Source organism: Mangifera indica, chromosome 15, assembly GCF_011075055.1.
Source record: "Mangifera indica cultivar Alphonso chromosome 15, CATAS_Mindica_2.1, whole genome shotgun sequence".
Lineage (NCBI taxonomy): Eukaryota > Viridiplantae > Streptophyta > Magnoliopsida > Sapindales > Anacardiaceae > Mangifera > Mangifera indica.
This window is the reverse complement of record NC_058151.1, coordinates 11,288,291-11,309,184: the sequence shown is the minus strand read 5'-3', so window position 1 is coordinate 11,309,184 and position 20,894 is coordinate 11,288,291. Positions and strand designations below refer to the sequence as shown.

The window sequence follows — 20,894 nt, the reverse complement described above, 5'->3', positions numbered from 1 at the left end:
CTATGTTATCAATTTATAATATTTTTCATCATATAACCACGGTATTCCTCTGCCACAAGTGAGAAATTATAAATAAAATATTCGGGATACTGTTATCGGTTTTAATAATTGAAAAAAATTTATGTTAAAAAATTGTAATTAAAAATTTTTTTAAAAAATTGATTAAATGGGCAGGGCCGGCCCGATTAAAGCCCAACCCAGCCCTGCCCAATTAAGGCCCGTTATTATATGGGTTGGGGCTTGGACCTTTATATTTCAATGGGTCGGCCCGACCCAAAGGCCCATTACTATTTGGGTCTTGGGCCCGACCCATTAACCCAATGGGCCGAGCCAGAGCCAGCCCGACCCGACCTGACCCATTGACATCTTTATATATATGTAAAGAAAATGATACAATATATATAAAAAAATATATATTTAATTGTATATCAAAATTTTTTGTTAAATATAGTTATTTATATGCATTTAAAAAAATAAAGTTTATAGTTTAATTGGGTTTGAAAATTACTCAAACTGTAATCCAATCTAAAAACTATTTTTAAAATATATATTATTTCAAATCAAATTAAACAATAATTTTTAAACAGTTTAATTTAATTTTATAATTTAAATAGAATTATATGTATATTTATAATTAAGCTTTATTATTGGCTTTTTTTTTAATGGCCCATGACAAAGCCCACGCGCCAATGTAGGGAATTCAATCTCCCCGATGGCTCTCGCCTTCCACCACTTGCTATTGTTCTCAACTAGACTTTATACTTCACCACTTGAATGGGTCATTTATGATATCCTCAACCAAAAAATGGACTCCTCGGAAACTTGAAACACGCGTACACGGTGAGCTATCTGTAAAATTTTCATTCGAGGTTTGATGTATTTTTAGACTTTTATCTATAAAATTTTAAAAATTTAAAAATTTATTCTTTTATTAAAATTTTCTGTTATGATTAAAGATAAACGACAATTTTATCTTTAATGCTAATATAAAAATTTTTAACAAAATGGTAAAGAGAATTTAACAGAATGATAGATATTTAGATTTTTAAAATCTTGTATATATAAGTTTAAAAATATATTAAACCTTGAGTGGGAATAAGTCATTTTTTTATAATTGAAGACTTCGTCTGTATTTATTAGATAAATAAATCTGAGATATAATAATCAATTCAATCATTATATTAAATAAATCAAAATTTAAAAAATATAACAAAGACTCAAACTTAAGTGTTCTCGTTTCAAAGTTTTAATGCACTAGATTGGGTGAAAATAAGTTATTTTGGGAATAAGTCTTTTGGCCTAAACGTAAATGATAGAAATAGGGGAAAAAAAGCTCTGTCATAATTTATAGGACAGCCACTGCGTACTTGTACTTCTGATCATATATTCACATTATCAGTGCTGGAAAAAGAAGTAAAAATTAAGACAAACACACAAAGGTACATTTAGATTCAGTCTTTCCAGTACTTTCAGCCAAGAATCCTGTGAATCCTCAACCAAATGACTCTAAACAACGCATCTGCCTTCTCATGAGTGCGAAGAGTCATTTTCATTAGTTGACAAACCCATGAAGCATTCTTCCAGGACTTCTGTACATATCTGGCTCATCATCAGATAGAAAGACATGAGATCGGATAACCTGTCCACTGTCATCTTCCCCCCATCACATTTCCAGCTATTCTGTCTCTCTCTTCATTCAATTTCAGTCTCTCCAGGTAGGAATTTGCATTCCTCACTGTTGCACCCATTTGCTTCAGCCTTTTCTCTTGCAGCAAACTCAACGCCGTGTTTGACTGTCAAATTAAATTACACAAAATTATAAGGTTAATATTCTGAAAAATCTCTACCGTGTTTTATATATACATACCTCAAGCAAATCTGCCCCGGTTTGAATTAGTTTAGATTCTTTTGATAGATTCATCGCACGGCTAGACATGCAAATGTCTCTTGCTAATGAGAAACTCTTGATTATAGTTTTTCTTTTGTTCTCCATTTTTCGGTTTAGAAATATAGGCTCTGGGATACAAGTTGAATTAGTATTAAGCTTCTTCTGATAAGCTATGACCGCTTTCACAAATTCCTGCACAATTTACACCGGAATCCAAAATCAATAATTTTTACATTATCTGTATATTGGAATGTTAGAATATTTTTTAACGTGGGCAAACATTAATTATCATTTTAATTTAATAAAATCAGATAATTGAATAATTTAATGTCAAATGAACAAACTTAAGCGATCAAATAAAAATAAACTCAATAAAAAATTTGGTTAGATGACACTAGTGTGGGTTTTATAATTCAGTGAACTTTTGATGAGATTTCATTTTCTCTTAAATGAATACAATATAATTTTTTTTATTGAAAATTGTTAGAGGTTTCAGGAGGGAAAACATTCTAATTCAAGTAATTTCGGGAGTTTTATAGATTTAGATTGTATCATGGTGTTCCAAATATTCCTATAACTTATCAATTTCATTAAGTTTTTTAAAATAAATCTTACATAGAAATCTAATTTAATTGGATAATTACAAACCTGATAAGCAGATGGGCATCCTGGATAATCAAATTCATCTGAATAGGGCTGCCTCATTCGTTCGGGATGAAATTGGAGTCCCATTATGAACTTACCCTGTTCAGGATTATAAGCATAAGGATCATAGAACCCCTCTATCAAACCATCTGGAGCAAAAGCCATAGGCACAAAACGTTGAGCTAATCGCTTAACACCTTGGTGGTGATAACTATTAACCCAAATCTCAACTTTTCCTTCCTCCAAAGAATCCTTAAACCAATCATGCAAAGGAGTTTTCTCCACCACCTTTACTGCATGCCTGCGCCCATCATAATTATGATAATCAATGTGCCCAACTCTCTGACTTTCAGCACATTTTTGTGAGACTTCCTTCTCTACATCCTCGTAAAGGGTGCCTCCACTGGCAACATTTAACACTTGGGACCCTCTGCAAATACCCAGATACGGTATTTGTCTTTCCAGGCAAAGTTTTGCGAGCCTTAATTCGATTGAATCCTTTTCCTTATCGATAGCAGTATCACTTGCATGTAGTCGCCGGATTTCTTCCAATTCTTCCGGAGAAAGACCTGACGTTTCATCTTCGTATAACGACGGGTCAATATCTTCTCCTTCACAGGGAAGAACACCATGAATCGGCTCAAAGCTGTCTAACAACGTATGCACGCCATTAACTCGAGGTACTATGATACGAACCTTAGGACAACCACACCTCAAAAGCTAGCTATTGAGATGGGAGAGCCCAAGGCCATATAAACCCCACATTAGTTGCCCATACTTTCCAATGTGGGATCCAAGTCCCATACCTTGCATTTAGGATCGTAACATACCACCACGCTCCGCAGCCCCGACGCCCACGCGGGCTGGCTGTGCGCTAGCTCCCTGCTAGCCCCGGGCGAACACTGCAATGCCGGCGTCACCACCCGCGCCGCACGATTGCAACTGAGAGACATGGTGATGGCTCTGATACCAAATGATACGAACCTTAGGAGAACCACACCTCAAAAGCTAGCTATTGAGATGGGAGAGCCCAAGGCCATATAAACCCCACATTAGTTGCCCATACTTTCCAATATGGGATCCAAGTCCCATACCTTGCATTTAGGATCGTAACATACTATAACTGGCACTGCACCGTAGCCAACTATAAGATCAAGATGATATTCACCTGAAAATCAATCACAAAGTTTCAAAAGTTTTCATCAATATTTCACAAACTGAATGAAAATGATTAACTATGATGTACTAAGAGAGAAATGGAGATAGTGTACCAACGAAATCTACAAATTTGTTCCTGCGAATAGTTCGTCTGGAGACGATGAGAACTCGAGGGAGAATTACAGAGAGATCAGGAGAAGCCATAAGGATGTATTGATTAGATATCCAAGCTAGATCGCCGGCTTTTTAGTGTACGTTTTGGTTCTATTTAAATGAATTTAGAGTACAAAATCGATTAGCGTTTGATTTGGTGCAAATATTTGTTTATAATGGAAAGTTGGAGAGTGAGACATGTGCACAATCTCCAGGCGCTCCATGCGCAGCGTCTGATTTCATTATTATTTTTCACATAACTTGGGGGACGGTTTTTAATTTGGGAAATTGAAATTTTTACCACTATTTTATTCCATGTATACAAAAATGTCACCTATCCTAAAATTTTAACAAATATACTACAACAGTAATCACCTTCCCCAAAATATCCCTCTTTAATCTTTCATGCACAAATTCTCTCTCTTCTTCTCTGCAACTTTTTTTTCTTTTCTTCCAAAGTGATAAAGAAATTATGTAGAGAGATCCTTACTTTCTTTATTCTCATCTTCAAAAACAAAAGAAGGAAGGAAAAAACTGAATTCTTCAGATTAAGAATTCTTCAAAGTGAGGATATAAAAAAAAAAAAAGCAACCCACAAAAAAATTCAACCACATCCACTTTATACTCTGGAAAAAATGACCATCAAAAAAGATCATTTAGTAGGATTTAACTGGAAAAAAAAAATATTTAAGGATTAAAACTGAAAAAAAATACATTTAACTGAAAAAAAAAAAAACGTTGGCTGAAAATTGCTGGGTTAGCGTTAACGCCAAGGGTTGGCGTTTACAAATAAGGGTTGGCGACGCCAACCCTTATATGTATATTATAATACATAATATTATTATATTAATATATAAATAATATTATAATATTAATATAATATATTATAATATATTATAATTATAATTATATAATATATTATAATTATTATAACACTATATTATATTATATTATAATTATAATTATAATATAGTATAATTATAATTAAATGATGACGTCAACCATATTTGTATTATTATTAATAATTTTTTGGATATAAAATATATTATATTATATTTTCATCAGTCTTTGAAATCCCACAAATAACCATAAAATATATTATATTATATCAATATGGAGTTCAACATTTTCATAATTTAGACATGAAATTCAATTACTACGACCAACTTCCGAACAATCATTGGCTTGAGATTTGTACGATCTAAAATAGAGCATCTTGATAATCAAACGCTCTCCATATTTATACGGATTCGATCTCCACCAATCAAATTGAGAAAAGACATTTTCTCTATCTCTAACAATATTAGGAGTAACTTTATCTAAGATAAAGTTATTATTATTCTGGAATTTTTTTTCAGAATTGAAGGCTCTGGAATTGAAGACATTTTTTTAGAATTTTTTTTTTAGAGTCTTCTGGAATTGAAGGCTCTCCATAAAGGAGTTAACGCTAACCTGTTCATCATTAATCTGGAATTTTTTTCAGCTGTATTTTGGTTTTTTATAGCCATCACAACAACATTAAACAATAATAACAACTTTAAACAATGGAAACAATATGAAATAATAGCATTAAACAATCTAACAACATGAAATCATAATAAAGTTAAATTTTACATGAACATGAAAATACTATACTTATTTCATTTTTAATTATTTATAAATAAAACAAATAACATACGGGGTTAAGTCAACACTAACCTGGACGTGGATGATTTTGCTATGAATTCTTTGCAGCAGATGTTAATTCTCTTAATAAATTTAGCAATTTTCATCTCTCCCTCCCTTATGTCCAATTTGAATCTTTTATAATGGATTCTCACGGGTTTTATTATTCAATCACATATTTTCTTCCTTCCATTAATACTAATATTTTATTGTCATGCTGTTGGGATTCCTTCCTTAAATGAGGAAGAAAAGAGAATTACAGAGATTCTCTGCATGAGTCACTTCAGGAGCGTCAATCATTTAATTATACTATAATATAATTATAATATTCTAATTAAAAATATAATATAAATATAATATTATATTATATAATAATATTATAATATTAAGAACTCTTCAGAATAATATAATATAACATATTATATATATTTTATTATATATAATATATTATATAATTATATATTATAATATATTAAATATAATATATTATATATTAATATATAATATAATTATAATTATATAATATATAATAATATAATAATATAATTATAATATTAATATATTAATATAATAATATTATTTAATAATATATATTATAATATTAATATTAATATATTATATACATATAAGGGTTGGCGTCGCCAACCCTTATATGTACACGCCAGGGTTGGCCTTTAATACCCAACCAACGTTTTTGTTTTTTTTTTAACGCAAATTTTTTTTTTCAGTTTTAATCCTTAAATGCTAATTTTTTTTTCCAATTAAATCCTACTAAATGATCTTCTTCAATGGTTATTTCTTTTAGGGTATAAAGTGGATGTGGTTGAGTTTTTTTGTGGGTTGCTCTTTTTTTTTTTATATCCTCACTTTGAAGAATTCTTAATCTGAAGAATTCAGTTTTTTCCTTCCTTCTTTTGTTTTTGAAGATGAGGATGAAGAGAGTAAGGATCTTTCTGCATGATTTCTTTATCACTTTGGAAGAAGAGGAAGAAGATGAAATAATAACATTAAACAATCTAACAACATGAAATCATAATAAAGTTAAATTTTACATGAACATGAAAATACCATACTTATTTCATTTTTAATTATTTATAAAGAAAACAAATAACATACGGGGTTAAGTGGACACTAACCTGGACGTGGATGATTTTGCTATGAATTCTTTGCAGTAGATGTTAATTCTCTTAATAAATTTAGCAATTTTCGTCTCTCCCTCCCTTATGTCCAATTTAAATCTTTTATAATGGATTCTCACGGGTTTTATTATTCAATCACATGTTTTCTTCCTTCCATTAATACTAATATTTTATTGTCATGTTGTTGGGATTCCTTCCTTAGATGAGGAAGAAAAGAGAATTACAGAGATTCTCTACATAGGTCACTTCAGGAGCGTCAATCATTTAATTATACTATAATATAATTATAATATTCTAATTAAAAATATAATATAAATATAATAATATTATAATATTAAGAACTCTTCAGAATAATATAATATAACATATTATATATATTTTATTATATATAATATATTATATAATTATAATTATATAATATATAATAATATAATTATAATATATAATATTAATATATTAATATAATAATATTATTTAATAATATATATTATAATATTAATATTAATATTAATATATTATATACATATAAGGGTTGGCGTCGCCAACCCTTATATGTACACGCCAGGGTTGGCGTTAACGCCAACCTTTAATACCCAACCAACGTTTTTGTTTTTTTTTTTAACGTAAATTTTTTTTTCAGTTTTAATCCTTAAATGCTAATTTTTTTTTCCAGTTAAATCCTACTAAATGATCTTCTTCGATGGTTATATCTTCTAGGGTATAAAGTGGATGTGATTGAGTTTTTTTATGGGTTGCTCTTTTTTTTTTATATCCTCACTTTGAAGAATTCTTAATCTAAAGAATTCAGTTTTTTCCTTCCTTCTTTTGTTTTTGAAGATGAGGATGAAGAGAGTAATGATCTCTCTACATGATTTCTTTATCACTTTGGAAGAAGAGGAAGAAGAGAGAAAAAAGTTACAAAGAAGAAGAAAAATAATTTGTGCATGAAAGATTAAAGAGGGGTATTTTGGGGAAGGTGATTACTGTTGTGGTATATTTGTTAAAGCTTTAGCATATATGATATTTTTGTATACACGGAATAAAATAGTGGTAAAAATTTCAATTTCCCTTTTAATTTCAAAAGTAACTATCCAATTTGAATAGAATTCTTTGTTATCAAAAAAAAAATTTCAAAAAAATAAATAAAACAAAAATTGATTATCTATGGGAGAATATTCATTTATTCTGGCCCTATAATTATGTATTAATTAGTTTTGAATAACTCGAATATCCTCTCTGAATGCTTAAATTTATATAAAATGAAGTTGGGTTTGGTAATGCAAAGAATGAATTGTATTGACACGTTGTCATTTATGTTTATCATGGCATTGAGAGTGGCATTTCTGAGACTGGGTCAAAGCTGAGCTGGAAACAAGTTAGAATTTTGTAGAAATGAGATAACAACATCTAAGCATGGGAATTTCTCTCAGTTAAATAGCAAACTTTTCAATTTTCTGAATCAAGTTTTCTGATTTTGATAATTTATAAGATTAAATTTTTATTATTTTCTATTAAAGATATTAAATTATTATTTTTTTAAATAAAATAAAAATGGCATAATAGTTTTTTTTGTTAAAAATATTGATTGAGTCATTTGCAACCCATAAAGACCTTACATTATACACTTTACTATTTATTTTTCTTGCAAAAATCACAAAACATTGTAAAATCTTACTAGAATTAATTTGTTATTTATTTTTATGATAGAGATATTTTAAGTTGAAAATTTGAAGTTTATTTATTATTGGAGCACTCATAGACAAAGATAAAAAAATATATACTTCGGATTTCAATAAAATATCTTTTTGAATAATTAAAAGAGTTTAAAATAAATATATAAGATAGAGTAAAACTATGTACACAACCTATATACATAATTTTATACACAAATAATTTTATGTTACTATGTAATTGGATAGTTTTAAATTAGAAATAAAATAATATCTAATCATACAGTAACATGTTATTGTTTGTGTATATAGTTTTATTGTATAAAATATACTTAAAAAATAAAGAAACAAAGTTTAACATTAATAAACATAATTCTAATTAAAAAAATTTCAAATTGATATTAACATAACAAAGAAGTTGTAAAAAAGACATAATACATATTAAAAAGGTTAAACCCCATTTTTGTTAGACAAAATTCAAGTTTAATACTTTTAATAGGAAAATGTAAAAGTTTAGTCTCTAAAAAAATACAAAAAGTTTTGATTAGCCAAAAATTGTCCACATCAAGCCAAGAATTATTCTAATCATCATCAGAAAAATGTATGGTTTAAAGCAAGCTTCAAGGGCTTGACACAACAAAACAGATCAACATTTGCTGAAGTTAGGTTTTGTGAAAAGTTTGAGTGAGTTTACACTTTTATGTTAAGCATGCTGATGAGAATATTCTGATAGTTTCATAGTATGTGGATGATCTCTTAATGATAGGAAGCAATGTAGTACTCATTGAGAAATTCAAAGAAGAAATGACAAAAGTCTTTGAGATGATAGACTTAGGAGAAATGACATTCTTCTTTTCCATGGAAATCAAACAAAATCAATAGGTTGTTCATTTGTTAAAAGAAGCATGCTAAAGAAATTTTGAAAAAGTTTAAAATGGAGGATTGCAAGCCAATGAGTGCTCCTATGAACCAAAAGGAGAAGCTCTACAAGGAAGATGAGACTGAAAAGATGGAGGAAGCTAACTAAAGAAGTCTCATTAGAGGCCTAATATTCCTCACAGCAACAAGACCTGATATACTATACGTTGTGAGTATTTTGTCTAGATTTCAACATTGCATTAGTGAATTGCATCTAAACGTTGCTAAACGAGTGCTTAGATATGTCAAAGGAACTATTGATTATGGAGTTTTGTTTTAGCATAGTCAAAATTTCAATTTCATGGCTATTCTGACATTGACTGGGCTAGTAATTTTAATGATATGAAAAATACATTAGGATATTATATCACCTTTAGCTCTGGCTTGTTGTCATGGAGTTCTAAGAAGCAAGAGAAATTGGCTCAATCAACTATTGAAGTTGAATTCATTGTTGCCACAACAACTATACATCAAGCTTTGTGGCTTAGAAAGGTGTTGACTGATGTGCATATAGAGTAGAAAGAGAGCACAAAAGTGTTTGGCATTCAAACAACAATTGTAATATCCAACAATCTTGTTTTCTATGGAAAGACTAAGTATTTTAATATTAAATTGTATTTCTTGAGGTACAGAAGAATGGTGAAGTATGCTTGTTGTATAGCAAGATAAGTGATCGCATTACAAAATGTCTTCACCAAAGCTCTCCCTACAAGCCGATTTGAGTTTCTGAGAAAAAAAACTTGGAGTTTGCAACTACTGAAGCAAAGAGGAGTGTCGAATAGTTGGAGAAGTTATTGGCAAGACCAAGTTTTAATTTTTTGTTATGTTTGTTCTATTTTTTTGTTGTATGTTGTTAGTTAAGTTCCTCTTCTGCATTTCTTTCAATTTTTATGTTAGTGGCTAAAAAATTGTTTATGGCTAAATTTGTGTAACCATATTCCATTTTTGTAGCTTTTCAGTTATTATTGAGTTTGTATTTAAGCACAATTTGATTCAATGAAATGATATATTGGTAACAAATTTGATTTAAAGCAATTGCTGCCGTTTCTAAAAAGGCATTTTTGTTATTTCTTTTACCTTCAGCTTCAACATTAGAATTTCTCTTTCCAAGAAATTTAAAATGATAAATCAGCATTAATTTATACATTTTTGGGTGTTGGATTCAATGTAATCATATATTATTCTGATAATCTAGTTTTTATATATCTTTTATTTGATTTATTCTAAATAAAAGATTTCAATAAATTTTTTATTATTAATAGTAATGCAACAGATAATATAATAAATAATCAAATTATCATCTCTACTTTAAATATTATAAAAGTATCAAGATAATATTTATTTTGTTACAATTATCTCTCAAATTTTAAAGCATTTCACATTTGGAAGCAAGTTGTGTTGATGAGGATGCCACTGAAGAAAGTTTGGGGGATCTTGGCGGAGAAGACCAACAAGGTTTTGGTGGAATTTGTAAGTTCTGTGGCCTACCTTCCAACATCTCCACAACTTTGGTAATTGCAGGTCTATGAGATGGATTGGTTTGAATGCACCACAAGCTCACCAATATCATCCTTTTTGCTATCTCTTTTTCCTCTTCAGTGACAACGCTTGGAAGATCAAAATCGTTATCCGGTTCAAGAAGGTTATAAATTGAATCTGGAAAATATATTTCACTCATTTGTGATACCCTGGCACCAATATTCTTTTTTGCTCCAACTATTTCTAAAATCATCATTCCATAACTGTAGACATCGGACTTGTGAGATACTCCTCCAAAGCTTCTACAGAACATTTCTGGTGCAATGTATCCTATAGTTCCTCTTGTGTTTAACATTGATATAATACTGTCTTTCTGGTTGGATTGTTTAGCAAGCCCAAAATCAGAAATTTTTGGACAAAAATCTTCATCTAAAAGAATGTTGTGAGGTTTTATATCAAAATGCACAATCCTTATGTTACAACCTCTGTGCAAGTATTCTAGTCCTCTAGCAATGCCGATTGCAATTTGGTAAAGTGTTTTCCACTCTAAATTGCAATTTGTAGTCGAAGATTCTGTATCACGTATAAACTTATCCAAAGATCCGTTGCACATGAATTCATAGATTAAAGCTCTTTTATTCTTCTCACAGCAAAAACCCAGGAGGCTTACTATATTTACATGGGATGTTCTACTCATGCTAGCCACCTCATTGATGAACTCCTCTCCATTGCCCTTAGATTCTTTCAAGATCTTCACTGCCACAAGACGACTATCGGGCAGTTTTCCTTTGTACACATTACCATAGCCTCCTTGACCAAGTTTTTCACTGAATGATTTTGTAATATTTCTAACATCAGAAAAAGTATATCTTCGTGGAGCATGCGATCCACAATTTCTAATAAAGGCCTCCATTCTTTGATCATCTTCTGTTTTCTTCTTCCACAATTGTCCCATGCCAACCATTGAGAGGATAATTATAATCGTCCCCATGCTAAGCATACTAGCTATAATTCCTATGATTCAAAATAGATTGTGAAGTCAGTCGTGTTAAAAACTGAACATTTTTGAATTACTTTTAGAAATTATCATTGCATAAGTAACTGTTGACTCATGGTCGGTATTGCTAGTGGAAAAATACACCAAGTTTCCTGATGAAAATATTACCTACAGCAATCTTCCATGGGTTGTTGAAGAATGATTTCTTTTTGGAAGATGCTCCTGCAGCATAGCCAAAGTATCATAAGACTCCGTTGAGTAGCAACAGACTAAAAAAAAAAAAAAAAAATCTAAAATGAAGTTCACGAGGACTGCTGTAACAAAATAAAATCTAGAACAGCTAGAATAATTATTGGACTGATACATTCTTGAGTCCTGACCAACAAATTTAAGTTTTTATTTTAGGTGAGATATCAACTATGTACATTCAACTAGGTAAAGACAGAATGAAAAAAAAAATCCCAAGTTTTATGTATTGGACTCCTCACCTACAAGCTTCGATTGACTCAGTGCCATATAGATCTTTAATTTCTACCTACAAAAGAGAGGTGCATACCCAGAGCTGGGGACTCATATAAGCCTTGGTTGGACAGTAAGATGTGCCATGGTGCAGATGAGCTAAATTGTCCATTTCAGCCAAAACAAATTGGTCTATTGAAATTTTGATCGTAACTACAAAATCCCTGAAATTCGATGCATTTCTCACAAATAGTGTTATTTACATTCCATTTCACCCAAAATCCGCCTCAGAAGGCTTGTTTCAAAACTGACCAATTCTCGTTAGCTGGCAGACTTAACGATTTAGGAAAGGGAACAATTATGCCAGCATCACTTGCCCCAGGACCTTTACTTCCTATTTCTATATAGCCATACTATATAGTCTGTAAATGTGTGTTTGCAGGCTTTTGTGAAGCCCTGGTACGTGCAGTCTATTCTATGTGCTTCTTGAGAATTGAGATGGCTATCAAATTTTCTGCTGAAACTGATTACTGTATTAGTGTATTACAAACACAGCAGTTTCAAAATTTTGTAGGCTCATCTTCAGAGATCTGCTTTATTCCAGCAGCTTAAATGAACAAACACGAAACAGAAACTGGCCTAGAGTTCAGTTCATAGTGATTTAGTTCATGGGGTGCTATAGACCATATGGGTATGAGAACCTTGCTTTTGTTAGGCATCAATTTTGACATTGCGATTTAAACAAGACCAGAACAAATATTTTATAGGCAAATAGGACAAGAAATAGCCACTGACTATTGACAGATTCCTTAATAAAACATCAGGACTTGGCTGCCAATTCGTTTATGTTATAGTGTTAGTATTTGTTTGACAGTTTTCCTTAACTTGATTTCCTCTTGGTCAATGAAGGACACCGAGCACATTTTCCATGTTTGATCTTGGAGTACTAAAATATGTTTGGTTTAAGAGTAATTTAAAAGTAGCCGCCTTATTTGGAAGCATAGCTTGTAGATTTGGTTGGAGTGATCAATAATGACAACGTTGAGGGAAAGAGCTGGTATGAAACAATGGGCCTAAAACAATAACTTTGAGGATTGCCTTTAAGAGTTATTGAGAGCAAAAACAAGTAAATGGAAAACAAAACATCAATCTGTCTTCTAATTATTTTTCTTCTGGATTTGGTGGAAAAGGTCAATACTTTGAACAAAAAGGGAGAGTTTCCTACTACCTTCTATAATGAATTATTTTTAAACGAAAGAATATAGCATCAATATAAGGAATATGCTAAACCTTAATCCAGTAATGTTGCGGAAACTCAGTGATGCAGAAGTAATGAAATAGAGATGGGAAGTACCTTTTGAGGAACAAGTCAAGGGATAAGGTTTATCACGACAATAACAAGTGAATTCATCAATATCAGGGTCATATCCACACAGTCCACCCAAGTTTTTACATTTGTCACAAAAGCTATTATTTGCATTCCATTGCAAATCAAAACCCTCTCTAAGAGCTTCACTCACATTTGCCGCAGCTGTATAATTTAAGATCGGAAATGCTGACAGTCTCCCCGGAATAGTAACGTTTCTGACACAACCTCCGAAGTAAATTCTAATGGCTGCTATCACGTGACCTGTTAACATACTATTGGCAGCATCGTCGCCCCATATGAAATAGTAATTATTGATGTCTGTCCCTTCCGGGCTGCAATTAAACTTTAAGGGAAGAAGCACCGAGGTGTCATTTCCAAGAGAAGGACAACCATAATACAGCGTTACATTTTCTGTATCGGAGGCATAATTAAAGAACCTGGGATCTATAGTACCGGTGACAGGGCTTCTGGGACAAATGTTATCCCAGTAATCTTCTATGGCAACTGTGAGAGTCCAAGAATCGTTATTTACTTCCAGCACTCTGTAGATTACTCCGTAGTTGTTCGCCATGATAGTGATCTCTGCAACCTCGCCTTGGCAGTTCAACTCATAAACCGGGTGCCCACAATACTCTGGCCTCCCGGCTCCCCAAAAAGGGTATTCGAGATTCTCCAAGTTTGCACAGAGAAAAGGGGTGCTACAATTTTCGTATTTCGCATCGATGGTTGACACAGATGTTGGGACTTGGACTAAGATGAAGATTATGGCGATGGTGGAGAACAAGCGGAGGTCTGGAGAGAGATGAAGAGCCATTTTCAGAGAGAGACAGAGAGATATGAAGTTAATATTGATATCAATTATTTTGGCGGTAGATAAGTCAGCATTTCACATCTTCCCGTCATAGAAAATTAATTGTTGAATTTGACTCAGTAAGGTCTTTAGAATTCCTGATGGGAATCTTCTGTTGTAAGTTAGTGTGCCTGCTCACGCCAGTTGAAATAGCCTAGAAAATTAAATATTCTAAACATTGGCCATCTAGTATTTACATAGTGATGGTGTCTTTTCTATATTTCCAGGCGTAGCCTGGAAGAAATCAGCTATATCTAGTTCTAACGCTGAGATCAGCTGTTAAATAGACCTCTATATCAAACCTGGAGCAAACGAATTGAGCTGATGAAGGAGACAAACTTGGAGGCCCTGGACTAGATAAACATTCAATTGCATTGGGCTGATCACGGCAAAAGCAAACGAATTGACTCTCGGTAGAGTTGTATCCACAAACCCCGCCAGAGTTGACATGTGTTCCACTGGTCTTTCGCTAAATTCCATTGCACTTCGAAGCCTTCATCTACCGTATCATTGATGAAATTTCTACCTTGTTCAAGTTCCTGTGCAGCTGTTTCAAGAACTGGAACAATGACACTGCAATAGCAACTTCCTATAAGTGGGTCAACCGGAGAACTCAGGGGCACATACAAGACATTCGTGCTGGTACCATTTACAGAACAGTCGGAAGAGACAATATAGGGGTCAGGGCGAATAGGACAACCATAGTATAGGGTGAGGTTCCTTTGTCCCGGGGAATAACTGAAGTGGGTGAAATCAATGGTGGTGTTGAAGAGATTAGTCGGACAAATGCTATACCAGAAATCATCTCTAGCAATCTTAAGAGCCTGTATGGTTTTAATTAATGCCAAGAATTCGAAACATTTTCGACTACCCTGATAGACCACAGTAATCTGCACGGTTTACGCCCCAGAAAGGGTAGTCGATATCTATGCTTTGATTTCCACAGTACACAGGAAGACTGCAGTTTGTGAATCGATAATCATCCGCACATGAAAATTTTTTAGTATTGAAGATGAAAATGCGGAAGACGATGGTCAAGAGATAATGAGGGTGCATCATTTGAGAGAAATTGAAGGAGAAAAGAATAGGAAGATGATCCAAATAAGGGTTTGAATACAAAACTACCAAAGCTCTTATGAAAGTGAAGGAATTGAGAGGACTTTGCAACAGCTCTTAGAGACTATGAAGCTTGATTGGTAATCAGTCCTGGGTGTTAGTTAGCTAACATTAAATAGACTTAGATTGTAACTAATCATGAAAAGTCTACATTCTATTGAAAATTTTTTATGATATAGACACAGGACAGCTACCATTTAAAATAGTCTTCTCTATTATAATCATAGAATACTTATATTATCCTTAAATCTGACTTGACAGGGAAGGAATTAAGATGTCTTACCAGTTATAATATTAAAGCAGTGCTTCCTACTTGAACAAATGAATTAATATTTGAACAAGGACTGCCAACCTAATTTTCTAGAATATGAATATCTCTACACATGCTTGTAAAATAATTAGTAGTTACCCAGCAGAAAAAAGTGGCAAATAATATACCTAAATGACATCAATGAGCAGAGCTTTTACAAAATTTATCTAATTCAACTGGGGTGACTTTGTTTATTGAAACTGCAGTAGCTAAGACGGCCATAGTTGTGAGTTTATATCTGTTTTTGTTTTTGAGCAAGAAATCCTACCATAAAGGCAAACTTATGAGCTTATCTGACTTTGCAGTCGTATGGACTCTGTCGAAGTTTTAACTACTCTCTATGATGACACACATATTACTTGTAATGCTTTATTATGATTGCTAAATTGAGGATGACGATATTGAAAGAGATGGCCTAACTTATTCTGATTTCTGCATAAGAACAAGCTAGTTTTAGTTCCGGAAATGTGTATTATGTACACAAGCTGTTTAGCTTTGCTCCTCTTTGGTCATATAAAGTAATTTTATGTGCACCCAGTTTTAAATGCTAATTGAGTATTCAAATGATATACCAACACATGATTCCATTCAGTTTATTATGTGAGTATCTAATTGATTATTTAAAATTGAGTGCATATAGTTTTATTGATTGTGATAATAATAGTATATCTACTACCAGTTTATATGTGCAAACAGAGAAGTCACTTTGAGGTACTGACCTGCTGCTGGATTAAATCCTGGGGGTTGTTCTGCAGGTGGGGTTGAACATGGTGATCCTATGGAGGGGTTGAAAGGTTGATTTACGCAGTAGCAACTTGGATACGAAAGCCAGTGATTAATTGGATCCGGAATCAAAGGATAACCGCAGCTTCCACCACCTTGCAAACATTTATCACAGAATTCCAAACCATTCACCTTCCACTTCACCTCAAATCCATCTCTCAGCTCTTTTTCCAGATATGATACACTTTTTCTAAGCGCCCCAACTGAAAATTCTGCTGGAAGTGTAACATTCACACTAACATAACGCGGCAGACCAAGGTCTCTTATTGTTATTGTGTCATGATCTTTGACGATGATGTCTTCAGATGAGCAAGTAAACTCTTCTGCACCATTTTTGAAACCATAACGTAATGTCAGCATCTTTTACCGCTTCGAAATTTCGAAATGTCCAGAAATGCTGGTATTGGGTAAATTAGATATATTGGATTGACAGATTCCATTGTCGTAGATATCCTTTCTTGCAATTTTCAGACCTTGCGATTTCTCGTCGATACTGAGAACGAGATACTCTACTTCGCCGATCATCAAAGTAGTCCTTTCATTCTCACAACTCAGTTTGAAGCCAGGAATCTGACCACAATGAACTGGAAGATCATCTCCCCAGAAAGGATAACCGGCGGGGATGTGCCCACAACTGAATGGACGGCTACAATCTTCTTTGACGATATCAGCATTGCCCAAAGATAACTGAATATTGACAGAAACAACCAAAAGGATGCAAAGAAAAGAAACAATAGGCGACGGGGAGAAGAGCTGGAAACTCATTTCTCATAGAAATGGTGTCTAGCGAGAATGAATCATGAGTTAACTGAATCAAATGATGGTAAGAAAATATAGAAAAAATTACGAGTCACATCACATCTTTGGAAGATTAAAGGAAAGAAACACAAAGACTTGGAAATTTTGGGTGTTAATTGACTTGAAGACTTCGTTTTAAAGTACTCCATTTTTTTCCAACCTTGTTTGCTTTTGGTTGCAAAGACTTAGAGTCCAACTACGACAGGGTCTTGACACGTAAAACTACACCAAACCAGTTATTGACTTTACCACCACTATATCAAATTAGTAGTTTGATTTTATATGTTAACAATATTAATTCAGATCATGTTTTTTTTTTTTGACAAATTATATCTTTACCACTCAAGTTATCTCTCACATAAATAAATCTTCCGCAAAGGATTTATGGTCGTTCTTTTATTTTTTTCCCTTTATAACCAGAAATCTTGTCCAACTTCGCTGAACATGAAAAACCGGGGTGCAGAACTTGTAGTCTTGGCCTTGGCGTATTTCACAAGTGGGTGGAAGTTTTATCCCTTTGCCCTTACTCTTTTGTAGGAAAAAATAACATAACGGACTGAATAAGTTATGTTGACAGAAAAAGCGAAGCACGAATTTAAGTGATGTGAAACACGTTAATACTCAAGACCAAAGTCGTGAAAGCACAGGAGACCTTTTTCTTTTATTTCCTTTTTCTTTTTTTAATAGTGACTAATCCCACAATTATTTCATTAGATAAATAAAAAATTTAATTTTGAAATACTATCTAAAAAGATTTGAACTTATATCCTCTAATACGATAAAACTCTTCATTACCACTCAAACTTCTTCTTAAAAACAGCATAAGGAGACCTTGATTCAGAGAGTCCTGCATCGTGCCCAGGGCCTAACCATGCTTGCAGGTTGTTCGGGCCTACAAGGCTTGCTTAAACCAATGGGCATGGCGAGTTGTGCCGAATTCAGCCCAATAAGACCCATTGTTGTGTTTATCTACGTACATATTGTCTTGAGGTCTTATCAAGAAATTTAAAATGGTAAACTAGCTTAAATCTACACAAAGGACATAAATTTAGGGCGAAAACGTTTATTCCCACTCAAGGGTGAGTACAAATCTCAAACTTTTATTTTATTAACTTTTAAAAGCTCAACTATCCACCGTTCTGTTAAAATTTACTGTTATAAAAATATTTTAAAAAATTAAAAATTTATCATATTTTCTCCTCTTAGTTTAAAAATATAATAATTTTCTCTACCAAAAGTTTGAAAAGTGACAATTTCTCTCTTAGAGTTTTAAAACCATTACCAGAAATGATGAAATTTGTTGTCTTCAGTGATGATTTTAAAACTCTAGTGGGAAAATAATGATTTTTTAAACTTTAAGTGAAGGAAAATTATTAAAATTTTTAAACTAAAAAAGAAAAATGTAATAAAATTTTATTTTTTTAATATTTTTAATTAAATAATATTTTTACCGTTAATACAAACAGTAAATTTAAATAGAAGGTTAAGTATTTTGACTTTTAAAAGTTAATAAGTAAGAGTTGGGAATTTAATCAAACCTTGGGTGGAAATAAATCTTTTGGCCTTATAATTATTATAGAAAAATTTCGTAATTCAAAGCACAAATTAGAGGGAAAATAAAACGTGTTGCTTCCCGTCAATCTTTATTGCTCATCATAAATACAAAGTACAACTCTCAATTTGTAATTTTATTTCATTGATTGATTATTTATTGTAAACAAAATGTATAATATCCTTTTAACTCTTAACGAAGCTTGAGGCAAGATAACCATTGCTCCGTTCTCTCATCCAATTCTTGATTTTATGACTGAATTTTTATTATTTTCCCCTGTGAAATTGCAATTTATTTCAGTTTCATTATATTATATTAACATTTTCAATATTCTCGATTAATATTGGCTTTCATTTTTAACATTGGACTTCAGTTGGATAAACTAAATGTCATGGGTCAGGCCGGAATTGAACCACCTATTTTAGCGGGCCAAAAATAGGGCCAAAGTCCAACACTAATATGATCATTCTCAATTAAGCTTTTTTATTTTGACACTAATCAATATGGAGAATTTTGTTAATAAAGTAAGGGTGGGTATGGTCTAGTTAAATATGATTTAAGACTATTTTTAAATACAATTGAAAAAAGCAATTTAAAAAATTTTCCATCCGAATTAAATTATTTTAGATTTCAAATTAAATTAAAAAAATACGATTTAAGAGAGTTTTTTAATACAGTTTGAATATATTAAAATTATTTATTACTAAATATATATTATTTAATAGAATTAATTAATTATAGTTTTATAGAATATAATATAAATAAGTAAAATAAATATGAAATATATATATTTAGGGTTTTATATATATATGTAAAGAAAATGATGCAATATATATATATAAAATGTACACTTAATTATATATCAAAAAATTTTGTTAAATAAAGTTATTTATATGCATTTAAAAAAATAAAGTTTATAGTTTAATTTGGTTTAAAAAATAATTTTTAAACAATTTAATTTAATTTTATAATTTAAATCGGATTATATGTATATTTATAATTAAGCTTTATTATGGGCTTTTTTTTAATGGCCCATAACAAAGCCCACGCGCCAATGTAGGGAATTGAAATCTCTCCGATGGCTCTTGCCTTCCCCCGCTTGCCATTATTCTCAACTAGACTTTATACTTCACCACTTGAATGGGTCTTTATGATATCCTCAACAAAAAATGGAGAAACTTGAAACATGAGTACAATGCGACCAGGGAGGGAAAGAAAGAAAAAGGAAGAGAGGAAACAGAAAATAAAGAAAAAAAGAGAAGAATTTAAAAATACAGTGAATTACATTTATAACTTTAATATAATTAATAAATGTTATGATGTGAAAATTTTAGGAAAAATTATCTCTATATCAAATTAATCTTTTACATTGATAAAATTAACTTACCAATGAGAATATGGTTTTTCAAATTTAAAGGTGAAAAATAGTCATTCTACCTATATATTTTTAATAGTTCCCCGTTTGTAAAATATAAATTAAATGTAAGACCAAAAGACTTATTCTTATCAGAAATTTAATGTATTCTTAAACTCTTATCTATAAAATTTTAAAAATCTAAATACTTATTTTTTTATTAAATTTTATTGATAAGATTAAAAGTAAATAACAGTTTTATACTTAATTTTAATAGAAAATTTTAATAGAATGGTAAATATTTTGATTTTTGAAATCTTGCGAATAAAAGTTTAAAAATATACTAAACCTTAGGTGAGAATAGTCTTTTTTTAGTAATAAAAAACCTTGTTTGTATTTATTAGATGGATAAATCTAGAACACAGTAATTAAATCTATAATTATTATTTTAAATTTTATAAATATTGTAGAGATTTAAATTCAAACTTTTATTTTGAAAATTTTAATGACTTATTGGTATTAATAATCTTTGAGGTCTAATAGGAAAAACTCATGTGGCCTAAATGTTAATGATAGAAATAGGGAAAAAAA

At 31.4% G+C, this 20,894-nt stretch overlaps 3 protein-coding genes across 3 annotated transcripts; all 3 read right to left on the bottom strand.

Moving 5' to 3' along the window:
- Positions 1 to 1,649: 1,649 nt before the first annotated feature.
- On the bottom strand, positions 1,650 to 3,920 carry LOC123197712 (putative glutamine amidotransferase GAT1_2.1). Its single transcript, XM_044612048.1, has 5 exons — positions 3,805 to 3,920; positions 3,664 to 3,701; positions 2,537 to 3,229; positions 1,868 to 2,080; positions 1,650 to 1,793 (listed from the first exon to the last, which is right to left on the bottom strand). The coding sequence occupies exons 1-5, from the start codon at positions 3,893 to 3,895 to the stop codon at positions 1,650 to 1,652; spliced, it is 1,179 nt and encodes a 392-aa protein (XP_044467983.1). The 5' UTR covers positions 3,896 to 3,920.
- Positions 3,921 to 10,569: 6,649 nt separating this feature from the next.
- LOC123197711 (PR5-like receptor kinase) lies at positions 10,570 to 12,389 on the bottom strand. The gene is made up of 2 exons (XM_044612047.1): positions 11,881 to 12,389; positions 10,570 to 11,729 (listed from the first exon to the last, which is right to left on the bottom strand). Exon 2 carries the CDS (start codon positions 11,713 to 11,715, stop codon positions 10,603 to 10,605), a length of 1,113 nt encoding a protein of 370 aa, XP_044467982.1. The 5' UTR covers positions 11,716 to 11,729; positions 11,881 to 12,389; the 3' UTR covers positions 10,570 to 10,602.
- A 1,029-nt stretch (positions 12,390 to 13,418) lies between these two features.
- LOC123197488 (LEAF RUST 10 DISEASE-RESISTANCE LOCUS RECEPTOR-LIKE PROTEIN KINASE-like 2.1) lies at positions 13,419 to 15,043 on the bottom strand. Its single transcript, XM_044611811.1, has one exon. The coding sequence runs from the start codon at positions 14,352 to 14,354 to the stop codon at positions 13,419 to 13,421; it is 936 nt and encodes a 311-aa protein (XP_044467746.1). The 5' UTR covers positions 14,355 to 15,043.
- Positions 15,044 to 20,894: the final 5,851 nt, after the last annotated feature.